At 37.2% G+C, this 25,462-nt stretch overlaps 1 protein-coding gene across 3 annotated transcripts in view; it reads right to left on the reverse strand.

Annotated features, from left to right (window-relative positions):
* Positions 1 to 441: 441 nt before the first annotated feature.
* Positions 442 to 25,462, reverse strand: part of LOC132306240 (uncharacterized) — a 43,188-nt gene continuing 18,167 nt past the window's right edge. Inside the window, exons 11-29 of one of the 3 annotated variants that reach the window (XR_009481863.1) lie at positions 15,681 to 15,829; positions 15,454 to 15,524; positions 14,903 to 15,076; positions 14,747 to 14,818; positions 14,262 to 14,363; positions 14,085 to 14,174; positions 10,804 to 10,879; positions 10,615 to 10,711; positions 10,421 to 10,490; positions 10,127 to 10,306; positions 9,893 to 10,015; positions 9,721 to 9,804; positions 9,295 to 9,479; positions 9,060 to 9,198; positions 8,900 to 8,959; positions 7,252 to 7,356; positions 2,069 to 2,187; positions 1,493 to 1,604; positions 442 to 1,374 (exon numbers count right to left, since the gene is read on the reverse strand). Coding sequence is in view for 1 of the 3 variants with exons in the window: in XM_059803562.1 (XP_059659545.1) it covers positions 2,074 to 2,187; positions 7,252 to 7,356; positions 8,900 to 8,959; positions 9,060 to 9,198; positions 9,295 to 9,479; positions 9,721 to 9,804; positions 9,893 to 10,015; positions 10,127 to 10,306; positions 10,421 to 10,490; positions 10,615 to 10,711; positions 10,804 to 10,879; positions 14,085 to 14,174; positions 14,262 to 14,363; positions 14,747 to 14,818; positions 14,903 to 15,076; positions 15,454 to 15,524; positions 15,681 to 15,829 (1,891 nt within the window). In the remaining 2 variants the exon portion in view is untranslated. Of the gene's footprint in view, positions 1,375 to 1,492; positions 1,667 to 1,758; positions 2,188 to 7,251; positions 7,357 to 8,899; positions 8,960 to 9,059; positions 9,199 to 9,294; positions 9,480 to 9,720; positions 9,805 to 9,892; positions 10,016 to 10,126; positions 10,307 to 10,420; positions 10,491 to 10,614; positions 10,712 to 10,803; positions 10,880 to 14,084; positions 14,175 to 14,261; positions 14,364 to 14,746; positions 14,819 to 14,902; positions 15,077 to 15,453; positions 15,525 to 15,680; positions 15,830 to 25,462 lie in introns of those variants that run through there. The other 2 variants (XR_009481862.1, XM_059803562.1) reach the window with 2 other exon arrangements.

Below are 25,462 nucleotides of genomic sequence, written 5' to 3' on the forward strand. Positions count from 1 at the left end.
CTATCATTGCATAGATCGACAATACTCGTGGAAAAATCTGGTTACCATAAATTTTCATCAATTCACACAAAGTTAAATTAAGATGGGTGCCATAAGTGAGAGGAGGTTTAAATTAAATAGTTGTTAATGTTAGATTTTAGACGGCGTCGAGCAGCTATTTGTAATGTCCGTTTTGCCGGATGTTTGTATAAGGTTAACTAATGCCTGTGTTTTGCGGATGTTTGTTTTCATTCAGAATTTCAAACCGCCCAAGAGTTCAAAACTGATTAGCGGATGAATTGATTCTTCGTTTAAAAAAAAAAATAATTTCTCATTACATTATTCTCTCCACAAATACCATCTAAATTGTTATTATTGGATAAATCACCATGATTTATTTATTTGTTTTAATAAAACATTCTGACCTTAAAAATTATGGGGTAAAAATGGAACAATAGAAAGAATGAAAAGAATAACTGTTTTACTTCATTGAGTACGTATATATCCTTGATAATCACATGAAATTAAGAGATTAGGAAAGTCATTCCAAGACCAAAGAAACTAAACACAACTACGCGGTCGGTAGAATAAAATGGCTGCGTGAGTGCTTCTTGTAGCCTGCTGATGGTTCCATGCCTTCCAAAGTAGAAGGGAGAGTTTAAGTCCCGAGATATACTTTCCTACACGAGTGATATTGCGGCATCCATGCCAACAACCAATTATATTTGCCACGTAAGTAAAAGTGATTTACTTTAGTAAATCCTATCACTACCTATCAATATTTAATCACTACAGAAAGTATTTCATTCGGAGGGACAAAAGTGGGTGCGAAGAAAACGTAACTATATCTACCACACAGTTTGTGCCACTAAACACAACTACAAGTGAGCCAAACTAGATACATTTATACCCAGTAATGCAAAACAAGCACAAATACGCGTTCCAGATAAGCTACAAGCTCATAAGCACCCCCTGTGCTTTCTCAAAAGCCGGTTTACAGCTTCCTAGAAGCACTTTCTGAACCTGCATTCAATTGAAATAAGCTGGCGAGACCAACAGGTCTGTGGCTTAGCGGTACAAGACTTCTACCTCCCAAAAGGAGGTCAGGAGTTCGAACCTCAGTAGAGGCAGTGTGTGTGAGTCCCAACTAGGAAAAAAAATAATAATAATAAGCTGGCGGTTCTAAAATGTTCACTCTAGTTTTCTGGTATTCAGCAAATCTTACAATGTCTAACATCCCACCCTCTCCAAAATTTACCACCACTTGTGCACTTAATAAGGGAAAAATGCCGATCCTTCGCAATAAGAAATATATTAACACATTATTCTCATGAATCCCAACAATGTTGGGAGTTTATCGGAAAAGGGCACTCGTACTGTAACACCAGTATGCCTCTGAAAACAGCAAATAAAGCAATAAACAAACTTAATGCCAAATGAAAATTAAATAATTCCAAGAATTAGTGATTTTGGTTCTTTTAGTTTTTCATTTCCTCTGTCAGAAAGAACTAACCTTGTGACTCATGTAGGCATAACCCATACCCGAATATCAATGAGTCTTGCATATTTCCATTCACACCAATGCGCACACATCCAAATCATTCAGATCTGTTCTGGCTCATGCTCTTCCACGTTTGAGAATCAGAGTTTCATGCAAAATAGGTAGAACGACGTTGTTGAACATAATCTGTAAGAATGGATCTTTTATATAACATGACCATATGAATATTTTCAAAGGATATATAAGAATATCATACGCCATCTTTGTATTAAACTGAGTTGATCCAATGAAGTACCAATAGTTTCTACTAAACTTGGGAGAAATCAAACATGAGAATGCTCATGAAATTTAATCAATGAGTATGTACAGACAGAGATTGGCACATAAAAAGAAAAAAAAGGATATCAGAACACGCTGCAGAGATATCCTAATATTTGAAGTGGATGCCGGAAAAAACATCCACAAAATGAATACAATATAAAGAGGGAACTGCAACAGGATTTCCACCAATACGGGTCCCTGAAATTAGCTCGGGATTGATGGTTAAGAACAATTAACTAAACAAGGAATGCTATACACTTAAAATACCTCCTCTACATAAAGTAGCTGAGGGAACTCTTCCTCCTCGATCCACCTTCTCCATATAGTTCATTCCATTGGAGGAGCTCATTCATATTTGAAGACTCTGATGATACACTTGCACACACCTGCATTTGAATGAAATATATTATTAAAACCATATTCCTCTATTAAGAATACAATATCTGCCGTGCAAATAAATTGCAAATGACAAATTATATGTTCCGTGCTGCATACAATTGGAAGTGAATAGATTCATGAAAAGAAAATCTCACATCTCCAAGCTTGAGAGTAAATGATTTGGAACAAAGAGAAATAAAAGTATTATTCTGAGTGAATAAAGAGCAATTGGAGAGAATAAAGGCATTGAATCCCACCACAATTGTTCTACAAAATAACTCAAATAATAGCATGTTTCCTTGAACTTGGTCATTAACACATTTATATTCCACAAGGAATGGCAGTGCCATTGGTGCGAGTTCGAGTTTCAGAGCAGCCACTTTGTGAAACACCAAAGGTTAGATCTCTCTCGAGTCCTCCCTTCCCAAGACCCTCCTGTAGCGGGACCAGAATTGGATAATGTCCTTTTATTTATTTAATTATTTTCCTTTTATTTACGGAAATACAGTACAAAGACGATGAAATAGTTAGGAATTTCAGAATAAGGCTGTTTCGTAGATGCATACAAGTATTTTACAAAACGAAAAACGATAAATACATGCAAATCTTTGTGTGTCCATGTGCATAAGTGAGTTTACAAACCGAGTTCTCAAATCACCCAGTTGACCCTAGGCAATGAAACCGGCCTACTGCCCAAGCAACAATCCAGGCTTACTAATTTATATTTTTTACTAAATTAGAGTAAAAATAGATTTAAATATGAAATAAATGGATTTTTTTTTTTTTTTTTCATAATTGATGTTGTATTAGAAAGATAAAAACATGAAGTACAAGTGCATAGAGGGCATACCCTCAAAGAGAAAGTCTAAAAACATAGGTAATGGAGCTCATTTGAGAAAGCCCATTTCCAGTACAAGCTCAAGAGGACACAAAACAATATAGAACTGCAAATAAATGGAAATTTACAACATAAAATACATAAATTACTAAATTTTATTTGAGTGTGGGTATTTGTAAAATAAATATTAAGAGGAAGGGTAAATGAGAAAATATTTTAACTCAATCAGAAAATTCAGTAATTAAATGCTTTTTTATAATTATGAAACAATGAGGGTGATATTTTAATTTTCTCTAAAATTAGGAAGTTGAAGGGCTTAAAATGCAAATCACAAAGATTCCTATTGAAGGCTTTATATATTTAAGTTACACCCTCTCCAATAGCTTAAGGTTTTGGAGTAGATGGTTGTTAATATGGTATCAGAGCCAAAGGTCTCGCATTCAAACCTCACCGTCACCCTGATAATTAAAATTTGTGTTGGATCAAAAGAAGGTCATACGTGAGGGGGCGTGTTGAAGGCTTTATATATTTAAGTTACACCCACTCCAATAGCTTAAGCTTTTGGAGTAGATGGTTGTAAACAATTACAAATAAGAGGACCATCGTGTTTTGTAAAAACAATAATGATCCTTCCAGATAACCCAGCTACAGTTGTTAAAAAACCCTGCAACCTGGACAGTCTTACTCGTGTTTTGCAAGGAAGCCATACTTTTGAGCCACCACGACATTAAATCCACTGCAATCATCATATTGAGAGAGGTGTGCATGATTTATTTCCTTCCTTTCTTCCCTCCTTTTTTCTCCCCCTACTCCTCTTCCCTCCTTTCGTCTAGTCAGTGCAGAATTGGCTGAATCTTCCAACGAACCAGCCAATTTGCTACCTGGCCGAGTCGTGTACAATTTGTACTCACACCGAGATATTGGCCAAACTCGGTACTAGGCAAGCAAATTCCGATGCAACCCGGGATTCTTCAAACCTTGTGGGAGAGTGGCGGTGTTGAATAAGTGTACCATATACTTTGGTTGTGAAAAATGCACAAACTAGGTGATTTTCATGTCTACAAATATTTAATGGGGCATTGACATGGCACACGAGAATTAAATCATTACATTGTCTTATAAGTTCAGTTCAAGGCCACCACCCATTCTAATCTTGATTTTGAGTTCGCAACCACAAGGAGAGAACTTTTAAACAAGGGAGAATATAATTTAAAGTCTCACAACCCTTTTATATGTAGATTTCAGTACCAATGCAGGCACATCAACACAAAATCCACATAAGCTTTTCCATTATTTCTATTTTAAATTTTTTCCTTCGTATAATATATCACTTCATACAGGAGTCTTACAAAACATGCCACCACCTTTTCAAATTAGTTTTGAATCAAGTGTCCTAATCAGTCCAGCTGATTATGTCTCACAAGATGATCTTTCTTGGATACATCGAATTTAGATGTTGTGAATGTAGGTTCTTTATATATAACCGAAGCACTACTCGCAACATAGTAGAGATCTCAGGTGGACTGAGGGAGGTGAGAGTCCAGAAAAACTTGAGAGAGGAAGGCAGTGTGCAAGTTCCCCATTGACTCCATTGGTGAAGGTTGAGGGTGAGATGAGAGAGAGCATGGGTAAGAGATAGGAGTTTAGAATATGAGTGCTGGTTCCCCTGTCATTTCTCCTCCCTTTCGGTCTTGGTGGAAGGATCTTTATAGGCAACTGTGAGGGTAGGTGATGTCATTCTGAGGCAATATATGAGTTTTTGTTATAGTGACAACAAGATAATTATAAAGTAATGAAAAATAAGGAGAAGTTGTGTAACTGTTATGTGTAATTAGGGTAATTATTTAATGAGATAAATAATGTTAATATGGTTAGGTATAGTGGGGATAGGATGTATGGGAGTCAAATTTTCTTTCTCAACGGGTCATGGACTTCAACCGCCAAACTAAGTACTTCCTTGAATCCCAAATGTTCCCAAGTGCTGCTCCCAACTCGGGTCTTCAAGTCCTGAGTCTCCTATTCAAGGTTTATTAATGACGTGGCAAGTGCCACATAACTTGCTTGTTAACTACTTGACTTTTTGTTAAGTGGGCCACTATTGATGATGTGGCAAATGCCATGTGGGATAAAACATATCGGATACCTACAAATGCTTGCTTGTTCGATGTAAAGGTGGAGAACCACGTACTTGATTCTAGAGTTCAATCACAAGGTAGAAACAAATCTCATCTAACCACTAAGCTACAAGCAATTATCAATACAAATACATGAATAAAGATAAGATGACAAATGAATCAATTTGTATTTAAACACTTGGACTTGGACCGAAAAGAAGCTCATTCACCGAGTAAGTCATGCTCAAGCTTATTTTTCAAGCAAGATTGCTTAACAACCAAAACCTCATAACAAGTATGTCATCCATTAGGCTCATGAACAACTCTAAAACTGAAGCGAAGTCCTTATGCTAACATTGTCAAACAATAGTAAGTCAGTTATGGTGAAAAATGATGCAAGATTTCTGAGTATATATAAACTTGGAGTCACTATTTTGCATCAGCAAGTTCAGAATTGTTTATTTTACTTTTGTATTAGAAAATTCCCAAGTGGTTGAACCCTTGCCAAGGATTACAGATTGGCAAATGGACAAGAAAATTTTGCTTGATGGTGATGGTGGTCCTGTTTGATGCATCACTTTCTGAAAAATCATTAGTTATGAATATGTTCTAGTGAAATAGTATCTCTCACCCAAAAAGCATGAATTTTCAACCTGAGTACTGATATCTCAACCTCCTCAACAATATGCCTGTTCCTCTGTTTTCAGATACACCACATGAGACACGGGTGTTCCATCCAAGCCTGACAGGTTTTTTCAAGGTTGAATGATAAGTAACATGAACCATCATTCATTACTGTGATAGGAAAAAGTATCATGTGTTGGCATATTTGGTAAAACAAAAGTCGTGGTCAGTCCATAGTGTTCAACAGTTCAGTGGAATAAATTGAAGCTGCGACTTAGATTGAAGACTGAGCTGACCGATATCTTGCTTCAAGCTCCATCAATCACACAATTTAGAAAAGGTGACCTAGAAGACCATAAAATTTGGAGTGATTAACTAATAATTCAGTTGGCCTAGGAATTTCGTAATTGATCTAGAAAATTTTGGTTTGGAATCAATTATGAAACTTGAATTAATTTACAATTAACTTAAGCTCAATCAGGAAGTTTAAAACTGGATATTACTTAATTGAAAATGAATTTGAAACCCTTAATTTTGGTTAGGAAGCTTAGATATTGAGTCTGAGTTGAAGGCCATATAAAAAGCTGATTTTGGTAAGCATTTTGTGTTGTTTCAGTTTGAGTTGAAGGCCATATAAAAAGCTGATTTTGGTAAGCATTTTGTGTTGTTTCAGTTTTGTGCCTCACAATAACATTATCTACATGGAATCTCGTGATTAGCATTATATTTCCAAAACTAGACTAAATATACTTTCCCAAGATATATTATATACCTAATTTCGAGTCCATTTGACCTCTCAAAAAACGCTAGAGTCAGACTATTTGCAGTCAAATGCATAAAAATGTGTGGATCGATCAAACCTTGACTTTGATCTATCGGACATACCAAAAAGCTAAGATCTAAATTTTGATCCACCAAATAACCATTCCTTGTAACAAAACCATTATTTACTATGCCACAAATACTTGCCAACAAAGCTTGGTTGATTTGATTGAATCCTCTAATCTGCAGAAACTAATTTTTGTGGTTATGTTAGGACTAGTAAGATTCTAACAACATAATGATTTAATGTGCCAAACAAACTTCTTAAGAAGCAGAATTTTAAGGTTGTGAACCAGCTTGAGTTTGGCCAAGAAGTAGCTGAGCCATGCTTGAATCATGCCAATCTAAACTCTATTCGAGCACAAGCTTGAAGCCACCAGCAGACCTAATTAATAGTCCTCTCATTCTTTTGTATTTTCAGAGTTCTGCTCTCACACTCTCTTTGCCGCTTGTGCTCTGTGTTCTGAGCACCTAAGCTATGCATCAAACAAAAAGGAGCCAAAGAAGGAACATGCCTTTAATCAACCAAGGTACCACAGAAAATCACCAAACAGTGCCTTTAAAACATTTATATTCTCTAGAGAAGCCAACCAAAATCATTGATTCATCAAGGAGATCAAAGCAAAATTAAAAATAATAAGACTTCTTGATTTTTCCAACTCCAGCAATCATACCTGTTCATGTGCATATTTAAAATCCTCCATGCTCAAAGAACGAATATCTGAACTGCTGTGCAATGCAGGCAAGGGTCTGTTCTCTGCCAATGCCAAAGCCTTCTCCTAAAATTGTGAATATAATATCTGATCGATTAGTATAATGAGGGCAGGGGGAAAAAAATAAAGGGAAAAAGTTTTGCACTCCATAGCTTCAGTGCACACAAATATTGCGCAGAGTTCAATGTATATAATAATAACTCAAGAACTAAAAAAACAAGGCAATGAATGTGAAAATAGTGCAGACAATAAGATCCTAGCTTATCGGTCCCTCGAAAAACAGCATACTGCAGTAAACAATTTTTTATTGTTATTTTTCCTGGGCAACAGTTTTTTATTTTTTATTTACAAAAGAAAGCAACAGATAAGAGTTTGTTGCATCTTATATTCTCAATTATCAAGTAAGATCCTGCTGAAGATGCAACACAATTATGAGCTGAAGGTAATGTCTTCAGAAGTACCTACCAAATAGTTCATATTCTAAATATCTTTGTAACTGAAAATTACTGAAAAACAATAATAACTTTTATGTAGTCGTTAAGGCCTCAACATGAAAACAACTAGAAACAACAGCGGATACAAAGAAGCAAAAGGAAGCCCCAGAAGGTTAGCTAGTGGAGTTGTTAAAAGTTGTACTGCATCAGAGATCGGAGAGAGTGTGTTTTATTATTATTATTATTATTTTTGAAATGGGTGGGGGAGTTGAGCATATTGTGTAACACATAGTAAAAACAACTAACTCATTTATGGATTAAAATCTAAATTAAGGATCAACTTTTCTTACACCGTGTGCACAATTAAAAAATAATGAGAGCTATACAGTCAGCATGAAGCAAAAATGCACAAGAGGGGATATTCATATGCTAAAAATCATATCAACTGAATTCCATCAATAACAAATTGGATCATTTGGTCTGAAATGCAAACAAACTGTCTTGTCAACAGCAGAGTTAAAGACAAAGGACCTAATAGATGGCATCCCAACCAGATGTACCTGCTATAACTTGGAGGCAAAAAAAAAAAAAAAACCTACTGATATCATTTAGTCGATCAATTTAAAAAGAATAGCAGAATGGTTCACAATTGGGACCCTTACTTATGGGCCTTATTAATATAGGCCACGGAACCAATTGTATTTGATGAGTTTTAACATTGTCATTCCGACATCACTCTAATTACTTATCAACAGACCGAGTCCCAAAAAGTTTACCATGATCCACAGTCCACTAAAATCAATAAAACTTTTTTATAAGGGGCCCATGCGGGTCACAATCAATAGTCCTTAAGCTTAAAAACCATGCAGTGAAGAGAATTAGACAACCAGTGTGCAATGATCTCTACAGATGTTATAAGCGGTGAATGTTTTACTCGATCAGCAACCAAAGAATATAAATAAACATAAAAAACTAAATTTTGAGGATCATTTAAAAAATCATTTTAATTTCAGAATACAAAATAAAAAAGAAATACCATTTAACATCACTGATTTTATTGCACCCAGAAAAGGTAATTCAATTTGACTTTATAATTAGAATTAATATGACCTAAGAGCAGTATACAGAAACAAAATATGGGAACTTTTGACATTCAAGTAGTTGCATAAACTAACCTTCTTTTCCTTCTCCAAGATTTCTCTTATGGGACAATAGGCCGCTGTCACACATAGATTCTGAAACCAAAAATTCAATCAAAGGAACCAAACATCGACCCGAAAAATAGTATCTGTTTAAATTAGGCATAATTTGGGATTAAGGAAATCAATAAACAACCTTTAAGTCGCTTCCTGAATAGCCATCAGTCATATTAGCAATTGCTTCGAGTCTAATGTCAGGAGCCAGTACTTCCCTTGCCAATATAACTTTTAAAATTTTCCCTCTGTTTGGGGCATCTGGCAAGTTTACCATTAATCTACACCAAAAATGTGTACATAAAATCATCAAGGGTAGTGTTTTTTTACCAGCTATAGAGAATTAACGAACTCTATAAAAGCAGTACGATTTCTACCTACGCGGAAGCCTCCTTATGACAGCTTCATCAAGGTCAAAGGGCCTATTGGTGGCAGCAAGTACCAGTACACGTTCCTTATCCTTCGTACGCAGACCATCCCAGTTCACCATGAACTCATTCTTCATTTTACGCATTGCTTCATGTTCTCCAGGATTTTCACGTCTTCCTAACATGCTGTCAACCTAGAACAAGGAACGTGTAAGATATATAAGAGAAAATGATCCTGAAGTATAGTAAACTCTGGAAAGATGGAACTTTTACCATCACTAAAAGCAACACAAAGAAAAAACAGATTTAAAACAAAAGTTGTAAAATTACTATCAGCAGCAGGAACACAGCTAAAAGAGATTAAGTATAACAATAAGAATGATAATGACCCATTCACCAAGTAATGGAAATGAACAGACAGATTATTCAACCAACCTCGTCAACAAAGACGACACTAGGAGCAATTTTACCAGCCAGAGTGAATACTGCTTTGACAAACTTCTCTCCTTCACCAAACCACTGTAAGCAGTGAAAAGGCATCAATTATTTCGTAGACAGAAGCTCACAAAGAAAGCCGCAAATTCATCCGTCGGATGAAAGGAAGTACCTTTGAAGTAATACTAGACATCGATATGTTGATAAAGTTAGCACCAGCCTCAGTTGCAACAGCCTTTGCAAGCATCGTTTTTCCAGTACCCGGAGGTCCAAAGAGTAGTATTCCCTTGCAAGGCTGGAAGAAGAGTAACTAACTTGAAAAATAAACTAACAAGATGAACTGCAATTTGCAAAAGGCTGGATTATTTTTGGGAAGAAAGCACTAAACTAATATAATCCACTTAACCTTTGTCAGCTGCCCTTTACAAAACAATTCTGGCCTTTGAAGAGGTAACATCACCAATTCCTTTAAAGTATCTTTCACATTTTCCAAGGCACCAATATCATCAAAAGTAACCCCAATATCACTTGGAGGAATAACATCCGCAAGAAGTCTCTTCTCAAAATCATTATCAGTTACCACATCCTGAAAACCTTTGCCGTCACAATCCCAATTTCATGCAATAAATTTTGGATAAAAAAAAAAAAATTTGCGTGTGGGAGGTGGGTGGGTGTGGTTGGATACAATAATCAACTTTACCTTCAGAGAATTCTTCAAACTATTAGTTTCATTTTCAATACCCTGTAGAATATTAAGCCCATACCTAATACTGCAAAACAAGACACGTAGAGTAACATTAACATCAGAATGTTAAGAGGAACATCAAATCTACATATTCTTTGTTTTCTTCCTTCTTCCAACACATTGGCACAACTAGAAAAAAATGTACCCACCTTTCACCGGAAATAACATGTTTGGGATCTTTAGCTGAAGCTTCAGAACAATGCATAAAGTGATGACTCAAAGCCCATCCAATAATTTTCTCCGCAACTATTAAAATGAAGAAAAATACATCACTGAATAACACAATCTAGGTCAGAATATCAAAGTGAAAAACAACATTTTATAGATCAATGTAATACTTTCACTCGTCAGGGCTTGATCTTTAATGCATACTGTTTCAAGGTTGAGGCAGTCCAGTCCGTTTCGGTTTAAAACCTGAAATCATGGCGTTTGACGTAAATAATTGAGAGCATGAAGTTAACATCAGACAGCCAATCTGTTCAATTTATAAGCGCATATCCTACTGTTAGGGTTGTAAATGAGCCGAGCTGAGCCGAATAGTGGGCTGTTTGAGCTCGGCTCGAGCTCATACCCTAGCGTCCAAGCTTGGCTTGAAGAAGTTCACGACCAATCGAGCCAAGCTCGAGCCTAATTATCACATCGCATCAGTGTATCACCACTTCCTATAGCACATACATATTATATATACACATATATTGGAGTACAAGTTCAGAGAGGAATACAAGTTAAGAGAGAAATCCAAGAGAGAAATACAACAATAATCTTATATATACATATATATATATTACATAGATGTATTAAAGAAAAAAGAAATTATTACATAATTTTTTTTTATAAAAAATTAGCTATATGCTTGCGGTGCTGGTAGAAGGTAAAATAGGCATTGGATGGCAGTCGATGAAGACAGAGGCGCTGTAGATGAAGGGAGAGAGACGCTTTCAGATGCTGTGTGCGGCAATGTGAAAGAAAATAAAGTTGAAAGGGTTGGGGTTATATATTTGTGGGCTCAGGGGTTTTATTTGTTTATGGGCCTTAGTTGGGCTAAGAGTTAAGATTAATTTTATTTCACTTAAATGGGCCTTGTATATAAACTAAATGGGTTGGGTATAAATTAATGTATAGGTTCTCACTATTATTAATAAATTAATATGTATATGAAATATATATATTAATATGTATATGTATAATTATTTATGTTAGCAAACATGTTCACGAGCTCTGTTCACACACATGTTCACAAACAAACAAGCCGAGTAGGGGGCTGTTTGAGTTCGGCTCATTTATTAAACGAGCTTGAAAATCCTCTTTGAGATTGGTTCGTTTATTAAGCAAACGACCACGAATCGAGCCGAGCTTGAAATGTTTGTTGAAAGATTGGTTCATTTACAGCCCTAACTACTGTCACCAAGCCAACACTTCTTTTGACACGACCTTGATGATCACAAATAAGCCCAGTGAAATTCTGTTATGCTCCGTTTGGTAGGTATGAAGATAATTGGATGGGAGGGAGAGGATGGTACGGGTGACACATCCCTAGAGAAAGGAGAGTGTCCTTCCCTCTTTTTGTTTGGTTGGATGGAACATAAGGGAATGAGGTAACACCTTCCTTTGTTTGGTAGGAGAGAAGGGAAGAGAGATTTACTTATATTGGGTTTATCTAATAATCATGAAGGATGGTGTTTTAAATTTAATAATTTTATACCAGTCTTGCGTCTCTTCATTCCTCTCTTCTGTCCATATTTAGAGGGATAAAAATTTGTGAATAAGGATGACTCATCCATCCTCTTTTCCCTTCCCTCCTTGTCTCATCTCTACCAAATAAAGGAAGTTTGTTTCTTCCTTCCTATCTTCCCTCCACCCCTCTACCTTCCTACCTACCAAACGGACCAATAAAGAAAATACAAGGCAGTAATGCAATCATCTCAAAGTTTGTGCCAAACCACCACCTTGAATTCGAACTTCAAGGAAACCAACATCCTTTCTTTCTATGTTAAAATAGTTGTCTAAAATATTATAACAACTATATAGACGTGCATTGCACATCTACCCCGAAGGTTTAGTACCAAACAATGTAAGCAAAATACACTATTCCATCTTTAAGAGGCTATGGCAAAAAGACTGCAATGCAACCTCAACTTGACTGGTTAATATACCTCATTTTTTACACAAATAAAAGAAGTAAAAATTATGCATAAAACTAGCGTACAGAGCAGGAACTACTCATCCCACCAGATAAAGCATTATAACTGGCATTCAAAAGTCTGTCAAGATACTACAGTTATGTTTTTCTCCCCCTTCTTTATTTAGTCATCACCCTTGCCTCTATCCTGTACGAATTTTCTTTTTCCATTCTACTCTATTACAAGACAAATCACCTCTTGATTTTTTAAAGTCATTTCTAAGTACTGCATCCCAAGTCAGTTTTGGGAGGCCACCCAATCTCTTACCTTTTCTACAAACCAAACTTCCTTTTCTCATTGATGTATCTACGCTATGTGTTCAAACCACCTAAGTCTGTTTTTCTTTTTCTTTTTCTTTTCACCAACTCAAGCTAACTCTAAGTTTTCGCTCACAATTTGATTGTTAATCATATCTCTTCTAATCAGTCTTACCATCACAACGTCCTCCATTCCGCTGCACAAATGTGTTGTCCTTGTTTCTTTTTTAGCACCCAACACTCTTCTCCCATATAGAATCCGCTCGCCTAACAACCGTCCTATAGAATTTACCTTTTAATTTATTTGGAATTTTTTTATCACATAAAATATCACTTGCTCGTCTCCATTTTGTTCATCTTGCTCCAATCCTACTAGTGACACCATCATCAACCTCCCCATCTTTTTGTATTATGGAAGCTACATATCAAATATGTTTAATGTAAATGATCCTTTGATCTTGAATTGTTATTATTATGTTGTCATTTTTTAAGACTTTAATAAATTTACATTCCATTCCATATATTATGCTTTAGTCTGACTAATCCTTATATCTTTTTTTTTTCCTAAATAATCCTTACACCTTTTTCTTCTAATGCTTTTCTCCATATTTCCAATTCTCTTCTCAAAGCTTCTTTAAAAGTATCCAATAGCATTAAGTCATCAATAAACATGCACCATTGGAATATTTTAACGAATATCTTTTGTTATTTCATTTAAAACTATTATAAATAGATATGGGTTTAGTACGGATCCTTGGTGTAATCTTACTAGTGTAGAAAAATCAGTAGTTTCTCTATATATGGTATGAACTCTAGTTTTCTTCTCATTATACATATCTTAAATAATTTTTACAACTTCTAAAGAGACCCATTTTCTTCATAGAGGTCACAAAATTATATTCCTTGGTACTCTCTTATCATATGCCTTCACTAAATCTACACAAACCTAATGTAATTCTTTTTATTCACTTCTGCAATCTTCCATCAATTGTATATTTAAATAAAGGGACCTGTTTCTTTATTTATTTCTACAAAAGCTGACACCACATGTCAATGACATAAAAAACAAAGCATGATAAATATTGAACTACAGAACCCCAGCACAGAAAAGAATGACCAATACAAGAAGAAATTTTTTAAAAAGCAGAAACAACTGCCAGACACAAAATGTTTACTACTCACTGAGCGAAGGCTAACAATGTTTGACTGTGATTTTAGTGTCTCAATATCATGATCCAACTGTTGTTTCCAGTCCAAAAGTAGAGTTTCCTCCTGACACATTTCAAAGAGATATTAAGTGCCTTCCACAAAAAGTTATGCAAAACTATATGGAATATACACTGTATGTAAACTCAGTACCTGAGGCATCTGTATAGTCACTTTATTTGGGAAAAGACGGGTGAGTTGCTTTATTGCTTTGGGGGTTTCTTTGCCTCTATCATGCAGTTTACCTAAGTTATCCTGAATAACAATTCAGTTGCATCACTCGAATACTTCAGGAAGTGAATCAAATTTTACATAGAAAACAGAATTTAGCCCCCATAGTTCTTACCATATGGAAAGGAAGAATGATGCATTTTAAAATCAAGAATTAATGACACGCAAGGTGGTAAGGCTGTTAACTAGATGATACAATTGCATAATCATCCTTAAAAGATAACAATTAAACCTCGATTTTAAAGTGCATAAAACAAGTGAAAAGATCTGATGAATAATTAAGCCCATACAAGAGCTAAAAAACAATTAAGCCCACATAAGCTAAGTCCACACTGTGCATGTGAGAGAAAGTGCGTGCACACACACACATACTTGGAGATGAACTGCACAAACTACGTTCAACATACCGTAAATGCAAGGTCAAACAATGCCGTTTGATTGCTCCCAAGCTTCTTAAACAAAAAACCACCGGGATGAGACTGGAAAGCATGTAAATATCATATTTAGTTAATATGTAAAATAATATTACAAATGAACTAGATGCAATAAAATTAACAACATACCTTCTCCTTACGGTTGTCCGTCTGGGTATGGGAGGCAATGACAACTACATTCCCCATTAAATTCTCAAGCTTGCTCTTGAAAGCTGCATATGCTTCTGAATTCCCCACTAAAGACTTCTCCAAGTCTTTCACAAATAAAATCAATGGAGTGCTTTTACTTTCATTTGAAGCAACCTATAAAAGGTGAGAATCTTAGATCGTGTTTACTACCATCTACTCTAAAAGCTTATGCTGTTAGAGAGGGTGCAACTATAATATTTAAATCCTTCAACACGCCCCCTCACGTGTGACCTTCTTTTTGTCCAACACGTGTTTTTCAATTTTAATTAGAGTGGCGGTAAGGTTTGAACTCGAGACATTTGGCTCCGATACCATGTTAATTACCATCTACTCTAAAAGCCTAAACTGTTAGAGAGGGTGTAATTTTAATATTTAAATCCTTCAACAGATCGCATCACAAAAATTTAAATATGAATAAGTCCCTTCAATGTGTAACATATAAAGAAGGGGAAATGGTGTATTCATTCGTATTGCAATAGACCAACATTGACCTCAAAAAGTTCGCTAATAGCAGGCTTGTAAACATCGTCACTAGTGGAACTATCCAGGCGAAGTAAGTCAGCTGCATCAGGACAAAAAAACAAGAAGAAGATTGTCATCACTCTAAAAGTTAGTTTAAAATAAAAAAATAAAATAAAATAAAAAACAGTTTATTGCCACAAACCAAGGGCACAAACATAGATCAACAGAAAAAAGAAGAGATACGTCAGGAAATCACCAGCACAAAAGAAACCGTGATCTTCTTCACAAAGACCCCCAAGGTCATTTCCTTCAGGAATAGATTTATCAAATCTGACCCCAATTTTGGAAGATCGATTTTTTTCAAACGCAAGAACTACTTTGCCTCTATAACCATATGTTGGACCCCTGCAAACAAACGCACATACAACCTTTCATTCGAAGAAAATACAGAATAAGAAATCCAATATCATTAATTTTTCATATCTACACAAACACAAATAAGAGAAAAAAAAAGGATCTACTTTTGGCATCATTATTCTCACTCATTCTTTCAATTTTTTAGTCAATATTGTGTTGTGTTCATGCCGCTGTGGGGCAAATGTTAACTCAATCGCAATGGGTGTTAACTGCATACCTAACACTGATATAAGTGTAAAACCATCTCAGATATGCCAAAGAACTAATCTAGGTAAACACAACTACAGGATACACACATTCAATAGGGGTGTCAAAAGCAACGAATATATTCCAACTTCAATAAGAAATCCCAACAAAACCTTCTTAATGGTCCTTGTCCATCAATAGTATCAAAATGAACAGAGTGCCCATGTCAAACATATTATGCTTATCACACAAGCAGTTATAGACTTCTTCAACAAACATATTATGATCGTTTTGCCGCCCACCACTTACCGACAAGAAAGAGAGAAAGAGCTACAACTGGGCTATGGACTTAATTGGGAAAATCACACCGCCTTCTTCCAAGGGGCATTCTTTCATTATCTTGGCTACTGATTACTTGAGGCAACATAAATGGAATAGTCCAATGGATGTACAGTTTCAATGGGGAACCAGTTAAGAACGATTCTGCTTTTAGTCTGATTAATATATTTCAAACCATTTATGCAATATATTTGGTATACTGGTTGCATTGTTACTATTGCCAACAATGCGGGAGGCATCAACACCCCCTCATTTAATCAGTCACATATACAACACTTAACCAATATACAAGTATAGTGCTACAACACTTTTTCTTTTAGTCACAAATTAGGCATTTGATGTTGTACCTTCTTCCCCATCAAACTCATCCAATCTTAAATGAGGAGTAATTTTAGAAATCACTTTCAGAATTGTCCAAAGAATGTGCAGAATTAGGGATTTGAGAAGGAACAGTTTGGGCAAATCTCTTAAACATTGAACTTTAATAAGAGGAAATATGATGGTTATATTATAGGAATTTCTAATATTGTGAGGAAGTTCAAGTACAAACAAACATTCAAGGGTTATGAGGGCTTCCACACGCAATGGCTATATACAGGCACAAAACACCTTTACATAGAGTAAATAGTACAAGTACTTACATCTGGGGGGTTCCCTTTTCCTTGTAAGATAAATCAATGGGAATAAAAATACAGAGGAAAATGGAAGCAAATAAAGATGGGGAGCAAGAGAGGGTGGCGAAATTAGTAACAAGACAGACCAAATCTTGTAGCTACAAATGACCCCAATATTTGATTGTTATATGTAGAGGATCTACTCCTGTTAGCATATATGATAGCCACGATTTATGGAATGACTTACCATAATAGCAGAGATTTGATTATGCATATGTTAGCATATATGATAGCCACGATTTATGGAATGACTTACCATATTAACATAGATTTGATTATGCTATAGAATATGCCATAGAATATGCTGTAATTTGATTTAGTTTTCTTTCTTGTAAAATGAGCATATGCTCTTTTTATCCATAAATACTAAAGCTGTGAATGAGTTATTCATCTTATTCAAGCCTTTACACAATTCTCTCCTTTTTCTTCTTTTTTATATTTCTACTTGGTATCAGAGCCAACACCTTTCCACACTTTTCAGCAGCCTGGCTATCGTGTGACGTTGCCTACACATGTTTTTCTGTGTTGTTGTTTTGTGATCGAAAACAGGTTTTACAATTTCTTTTTTACTCTTCAAGGGTTGGGTAAATTGGGATAGTTGGTCTCCAACACCTAGAAGGGCTTGGGTAAAAAAAAATTTAGTCTACAAAGAGGTTCCGGATATTAAGGAGGAGGCTGTCTGGCTATATGTAAGCGGGCAACGCTTTTTAAAAAAAGTATGTATTTGGATTTTTCAAGAATGGTCTGGGAAGACATTGTTATTGTTTATGTTCTAAGGAGGCCCTTTAATTTATTAACAGAATTTGTGGTGTTTTTGGAGTTTTTTTTATTATCGTGTGATAGATTATGACAGATTTAGGGTCCTCGATTGTTAATTCTCTTGGCTCAAGTTTTGTGGGTAGTGGTGCCCTTTTTTCCACTAACTCATCAGAAAATCCAAGATCACCACAGTGAAGTTGGATAGTTCCAACTATTTGATTTGGGCTCAGTCTGCCATGATGTTCATTGGTGGCAAAGGCAAGATTGGCTATGTTATTGGTTCTGAGAAAGAGCCAGCTGAGTCAAAAAAGGTATATCCACAATGGCTTGCAGATAACGCTATGGTTATGTCTTGGCTAGTCAATTCGATGCAACCAAACATAATTGTTGGCTATATGTTTATGAAGGCTGCTAAGCAGATTTGGGATTCAATTCAACGCACTTATTCTCTGAGGCAGAATAATGCACGGATTTTCCAGTAGAGGCGAGATATCACCAGGATTTCTCAGGGTGACTTGACAGTTTCAGGTTACATCGCCAAGCTTCGTGTTATTTGGGAGATGTCATATAATGAATCCTTTCACTCTTGGAAGGATCCAAATGACGCAGTTTTATTTATTTATTTATTTTTTTGACAAGTAAAAATTAAATAAAAAGGCGTTCAAAAAGGGAACGCATCCCAATTACAAGATTGGAATCGAGGCTAAGGCCTCAAAGAATCCAAGAAAGTAATTAAATCATCGGAAGAGAAGCAAGAACTCCTCTTGACATAATTAAAAAGAGAGCGAATAATAAAAAGTTTCAGCCTCGCCGTGGACGACTCCTTCCCTTCCTTCCCTTCGAACATTCTGTTATTTCTCTCCTTCCAGATGCACCACCACACGCAATGTGGAACGACTCTCCAGTAATCACGTACATCTCTCCGCACACGACATCCTCTCCAAGCATGAATCAACTCCTTAGAAGAACGTGGCATTACCCAACGCATGCAAAACATTCCAAGAATAAGAGTCCAACAGTCATGCGCTACGGGACAATGCATAAGGATGTGATCAATTGACTCACCATCTTGCTTGCATAGGCAACACCAATTGACAAGACAATTTCCCCTTTTCCTCAAATTATCAATCGTCAAAATCTTACCCCAAACAATGGTCCATAAAAAAAATGCCACCCGAGTTGGAGCCATAGAGCGCCAAATGGTCTTCCACAGAAAGTCCAGGCGATCAAAATTAGATAAGCATGGGCATAAAGATCGCACTTCAAAGCGACCATGGGAAGAGGGAATCCATATCAGATCGTCACTTCCTCTGCCTACTCCTTCCTGCCGATACAACTGATCCAGGAAGACACAAACCTCATTCAACTCCCAATCCTGAAAGGAAGGTCGAAAGTGCACATTCCACGTAATCCCACTGCTATCAAGTCGATAACAATCAGTTACGTAAGCATGCCTATCAACTGCAATACTAAATAGTTTAGGAAAAGTATAAGATAATGGTTGATCACCACACCAAAGATCTTCCCAAAAACGAACACATCTACCATCATAGACTTTAAATCTAATATGAGAAGAGATGCTTTTTTATATCCATGGATTGTGGAGAAGAATCGAGTATTTCAGTTTCTTGCAGGATTAAACAACGAGTTTGAGTATGCTCATGTTCATTTACTGGGCTTATCTTCATTAGGTGTTGCTTCTGTTGATCGTTCTGCTATGGAAGTTCGGGTTCCCAACCTTTCAGGAACTGCACCATCCCAGTCAGTTCAGAGTCCTACCATCGGTCCTCCTCTGGGACGACAACGTGGACGGTGTGACCATTGCGGAAAAATTGGTCACATCAAATCTCGTTGTTATGTTCTACATGGACGCCCACCGTAACAGAAACAACCACCTCGATCCTCTGCACATTCTGTTACACAACCAGTCTCGTTGTCAACTCCTGACAACTCTGCCTCTACATCTTCTGCCACAATTACCTTGACTCAAGCTGATTTGGACAAGTTCTAACAATTCTTCAACCAAATGGAGGCATCATCTCAGCCAACCTCCACTTACGCCCACTCAGGTACTATTGCGTCTGCACGTAGCGTATCTACATCTTTGACATCATGGATCATTGATTCTAGTGTTTCAGACAATATGACTGATAAGTCCTCATTCTTCCAATCTTATAGTATTTGCTCTGGCCATCGCAAGGTACGCCTTGCGGATGGCTGTCCATCTTCCATTGCTAGGAAGGGTCACATATCAGTTACTCTTTCATTAACTTTGTCAGGTACACTTCATGTTCCACAGTTGACTATAAATCTTATTTCAATTAGTAGCGTTACCAAACAATTAAATTGTAGTGTAACGTTCTTTCTCTCTTATTGTAATTTTCAGGATCTGGTGTCGAACAAACGATTGGCAGTGGGCGTGAAGTGGACAGTCTATACCTATTGGATGCTCCTTTGTCACCTCAATCACATTCAGCTTTATTTTCTAATTATGCTTCATCTAATAAAGCACAGCTTATGCGTTGGCACATACGTTTAGGACATATTTCTTTCGGTTATTTAAAACATTTATTTCCTTCCTTATTTTGTAACGTGGCAATGTCAGATTTATCCTGTGAGACATGTCATATGGCTAAACATGTTCGTTCCAATTATCCTGCTAGTAGTAATAAATTTGTTTTAACACCTTTTGATCTTGTTCGTTCAGATGCGTGGGGTCCTTGCCCAGTTACTTCTAGTCTTGGATTTCGATATTTCGTGTTGTTCATTGATGATCATAATCGTGTTACATGGGTTTATCTTATGAAATTTTAAAATGAGGTGTACACCATTTTTAAATTTTTTATAACAATGGTTCAGATTCAATATGGTCGTACCATTAAAAAATTCAGATATGACCAGGGTACGGAGTACACTTATGGGGAGGTACAATGACTATATACAGAATTTGAAATTGAGCATCAAATGGCTAATGTTAAAACTCCTCAACAGAATGGCCGTTCTAAAAGAAAGAATCGCCATATCTTGACTTAGCCAAAGCAATCTGCATTGGCATGAATGTTCCCCAATCATTTTAGGGAAATGTAATTCTTACAGATGTTTACATCATTAATAGGACTCCTAGGGTTCTTAACTTTTCAGCCCCTTTCTCAATCTTACATCCCAATTCATCTCTTTTTTTTATTCCCCTACGAGTCTTCGGGTGTGTGTGCTTTGTTCAGCAGTTGGGGCAGACCCATACAAAACTTGACCTCAAGGCTATGAAGTGTGTGTTTTTGGGCTATTCTCACTCTCAAAAAGGTTATAGGTGTTACCATCCTCCCAATCGTCGATAGTTTATATCCATGGATGTTTCTTTCTTTGAGTATACACCATACTATAGTGGTTCAGTTGGTTTTCAAAGTGAATGGTTCCCATTAAATATAATGGATGATCATCTTCTTCTGTCTTCAACTCCTCTACCGTTACTTGTTTCTTCTTCTATGATTCCTCCTCGTGATACCCCTCCAGCAGGGGGAATTGTTCCTTTTTCACAGGTTTATAGTCGGAGATAACATATACAAGCTTCTACTCCCACGATCGACTACCCTGTTCCTTCAGCACCAGCTCCGCCTTCTCAAGCTATTGTTTCACTTGATGATCACCCCATTGCTCTTCGAAAGGGTAAACGTTCTTGTACATACTCTATTTTTAGTTTTGTTTAAGATTGTGCTCTCTCACCCTCCTATCGGAGTTTTCTTGTTTCTGTTGCCTCAATTCCTCTTCCTTCTAGTGTTGCAAATGTACTAGCACAACCTTAATGGCGTGATGTTATGACAGAAGAACTATAAGCACTTGTAAAAAATCAGACTTGGGACATGGTTCCGCATCCTATTGGATGAAATGTTGTGGGTTGTCGTTGGGTGTTTACAGTTAAGCATAATCCAGATGGCAGTTGCTCGTTACAAGGCCCGATTGGTTGTCAAGGGTTATGCTCAAACTTATGGCATACATTATCAGGAGACTTTTGCCCTGTTGCTAAGATGAATACCATCCGTGTATTATTTTTAATTGCTGCGATTCGATCTTGGCCTCTATTTCAGTTATATGTCAAGAATGCCTTTCTTAATGGTGATTTGTAGGAGGAGGTGTACATGGTTCCTCCTCCGGGCTTTCGCTCTCCTGCTTATTCTGGTATGGTATGTCGTCTATGTCGTTCTCTGTATGGCCTCAGTAGTCTCCTCGAGCTTGGTCTGATCACTTTGGCATTGCCATGCTCAAGTTTGATTTCCATCAAAGTGTAGTTGATCATACCTTGTTTTTACATCATTCAGGCAGTAAGATAGTTGCTCTCATTGTGTATGTCAATGATATTGTTCTTACCGGAGATGATACTACCGGAATTGCTGAGGTTAAGAGCAATCTTGGCTGTCAGTTTGAGACTAAGGATCTTAGTCCCTTACGGTACTTCTTGGGCATTAAGGTGGCTCGTTCCAAGGCTGGCATTTTCATCTATCAATGCAAGTATGTTCTTGACTTACTTTCTGCTTCTGGTCAGCTTGGCGCTCATCCTGCTGATACTCTGATTGAGCAGAATCATCGGTTGGTTGATTCTGAAGGGGAATTGTTGTCAGATGTTGGTCAGTATCAACGACTTGTGGGGAAGCTCATCGATTTATCCATTACTCAACCTGACATTGCTTATGCTGTGAGTGTCATGAGTCAATTCATGCACTCTCCTCGTACCCCTCACCTTCATGCAGCTATTCGGATCCTTCGCTACTTAAAAGGGTGTTCGGGCCGTGGTATTTTGTTTGCTAATCATGGTCACTTACATGTTGAGGTTTGGACAAATGTTGATTATGCAGGATCAATTTCAGATAGGAGGTCAACTTCGGGTTATTGTATCACTATTGGTGGTAACTTGGTTACTTGGCGCAGTAAGAAGCAGGATGTTGTCTCTCGATCTAGTACAAAGGCAGAGTATAGGGCTATGGCTCTTGGGGTATATGAGTTACTATGATTGAAAACCTTGATGACAGACTAGTGCCTTCCAGTGTCGCTTCCATTCTCACTCTACTGTGACAACAAGTCTGTCATTAGCATAGCAGCAAATTCTGTTCAGCATGACAAGACTAAGCATATAGAGGTGGACCGTCACTTCATCCAATAGAAGATCATCTCTGGTCAAATTTGCACTCCATTTGTCACAAGCTCTCAACAGCTTACAAACATTTTTTACAAAGGGCATCAGCAAGATTGTGTTTGAGAATGTATTGTCCAAGTTGGGCGTTTTACATATCCATGCACCAACTTGAGGGGGAGTGTTAGCATATATGTTAGCCACGATTTATGGAATGACTTACCATTATAGCAGAGATTTGATTGTGCATATCTTAGCATATATGATAGCCACGATTTATGGAATGACTTGCCATATTAGTATAGATTTGATTATGCTATAGAATATGCCATAGAATATGTTATGATTTGATTTAGTTTCCTTTCTTGTAACATAATCATATGCTCTTTTATCTATAATATGAGCATATACTCTTTTTATCTATAAAAACTAGAGCTGTGAACGAGTGATTCATCTTATTCAAGCCTTTACACAATTCTCTCTTTTTTTCTTTTTTTTATTATATTTCTACTACTCCCAACACAATCAAAACCACAATTGATTTTTCATCTTAAATCCAAGAGACAACATCCAATTAGTTTAAGAAATTCACAAGGATACATATAATTTCAAACTTATTTGCCCTTGACCTATAATACTAACTTCCAAAATCCAAACGATGACCTATATTAAATTGAGAAAAAACAGAAGGAAGATAAAAGCTAAGAACATGTTAATTTTCATCAAGGGAAACTGATAAATACATGGATTCAAAGGAGGAACACAACCCTCCGTTACATTGCATAATTTTGATGGCATGGATGGAGGATTTATTGGAGGCGACTAGAAGAAACTATAGCTTCCACCTTGCCATGATGCATCACCATACTATTGCTCCTTAGATGGGATGCTGATAAATACATGGATTCAAAGGAGGAACACAACCCTCCGTTACATTGCATAATTTTGATGGCATGGATGGAGGATTTATTGGAGGCGACTAGAAGAAACTATAGCTTCCACCTTGCCATGATGCATCACCATACTATTGCTCCTTAGATGGGATGCTCACATAACAAAAGATTAAGTGCACAAGATGATGTCGAGAAAGTCAGGATCTAAGAGAGAAGGATTCTGCAAATAAAGGACCTGCCCTCTAAGAGAGTGGAGCATGTGAGGCGAAGGACTTTAGACCCATTGGTCTTGTTGGGGCGGTGTATAAGATCGTTGTGAAAGTCTTAGCCATTCGGTTGAGAAGAGTTCTCGATGGAGTGATCTTAGACTCCCATAATCCTTTTGTTGGTGGGCGTCAACTTCTGGATTCAGTTTTGATTGCTAGTGAATGCATTGACACAAGGGCGAGAAGTGGTATTCCGGGGATTGTATGCAAACTGATATCGAAAAGGCCTATGATCATGTTTGTTGGGATTTTTTGTTGTATTTGATGGAGAGAATGGATTTTGGGCAGAAGTGGAGGGCATAGATTCTTTTCTGTATTTCAACAGCTCGGTTCTCGATTTTAGTGAATGGATCCCCAACTGGTTTCTTTGCCAGTTCTCGTGGCTTGAGGCAGGGGGACCCTTTTTCCCTTTTCTTGTTTATCATTGTCATGGAGGCTTTTAGCCGGCTGATGGGGAGGGCAGAACAGCTTGGGTTCATTCATGGATTTTCAGGGGGCAGAGTTCCGAATCAGTTAGTCATCTCCCACCTGCTCTTTGCGGATGACACTATTGTCTTTTGTGATGCTACCCTCCTTCAGTTGAGGTATTTACGGTGTGTGTTGGCATGCTTTCAAGTTGTTTCTGGGTTAAAGATTAACATTGGGAAAAGTGAGATTGTCCCAGTCGGGTGAGGTGGAGGATGTTCAAGTCTTAGCTGATACTCTGGGGTGTGGTGTCGTCAAGGAGAGTTGCTGTGTGGGATCCGATTGTTGAGAGGTTCAAGAGGAAGCTTGCAAGTTGGAAGAAGCAATATTTGTCCAAAGGGGGGAGGGTTACTCTTATGAAATGCACGCTCTCAAATCTCCCGACCTATTTTATGTTGCTCTTTCCGATGCCTAAGTCAGTTATTCGAAGAATTGACATGATTCAGAGGAAGTTTTTGTGGGGCGGGTTAGGAGATGAGTTCAAGTACCACTTGGTTAATTGGGAAAGAGTGTGTTCCCCTATTAATAAGCGGGGTTTGGGTATTCGAAGGTTGGATGTGTTTGATAAGGCGTTGTTGGGCAAGTGGTTGTGGAGGTTTGGAAGAGAGAGGACCAAGCTTTGGAGGCACGTTATCGCTTGTCATTATGGGGATGGAGATGGAGGGTGGCACTCAAACGAGTGCTAGAATCCCAACAGGAATGGGCTCCCAGAAGCTTATTGGTAGAGGGTGGGATGAATTCTCTAAACGTATTCGGTTCAAGGTAAGAAGCTGAAGGTTTGTCAGGTTTTGGGAAGACAGATGGTGTGGGGATTTGGCTTTAGCATTCAAATTCCCGCGTCTTTCCCGGATTGTTGTGTTTAAAAATGCTATGGTTGCTGACTATTATCGTCTCGATAATGGGAGGGTGACTTGGGA

Source organism: Cornus florida, unplaced genomic scaffold (assembly GCF_030987335.1).
Source record: "Cornus florida cultivar Cherokee Brave unplaced genomic scaffold, ASM3098733v1 CherokeeBrave_3.0.0_Hap2_Chr05, whole genome shotgun sequence".
Classification (NCBI taxonomy): Eukaryota; Viridiplantae; Streptophyta; class Magnoliopsida; order Cornales; family Cornaceae; genus Cornus; species Cornus florida.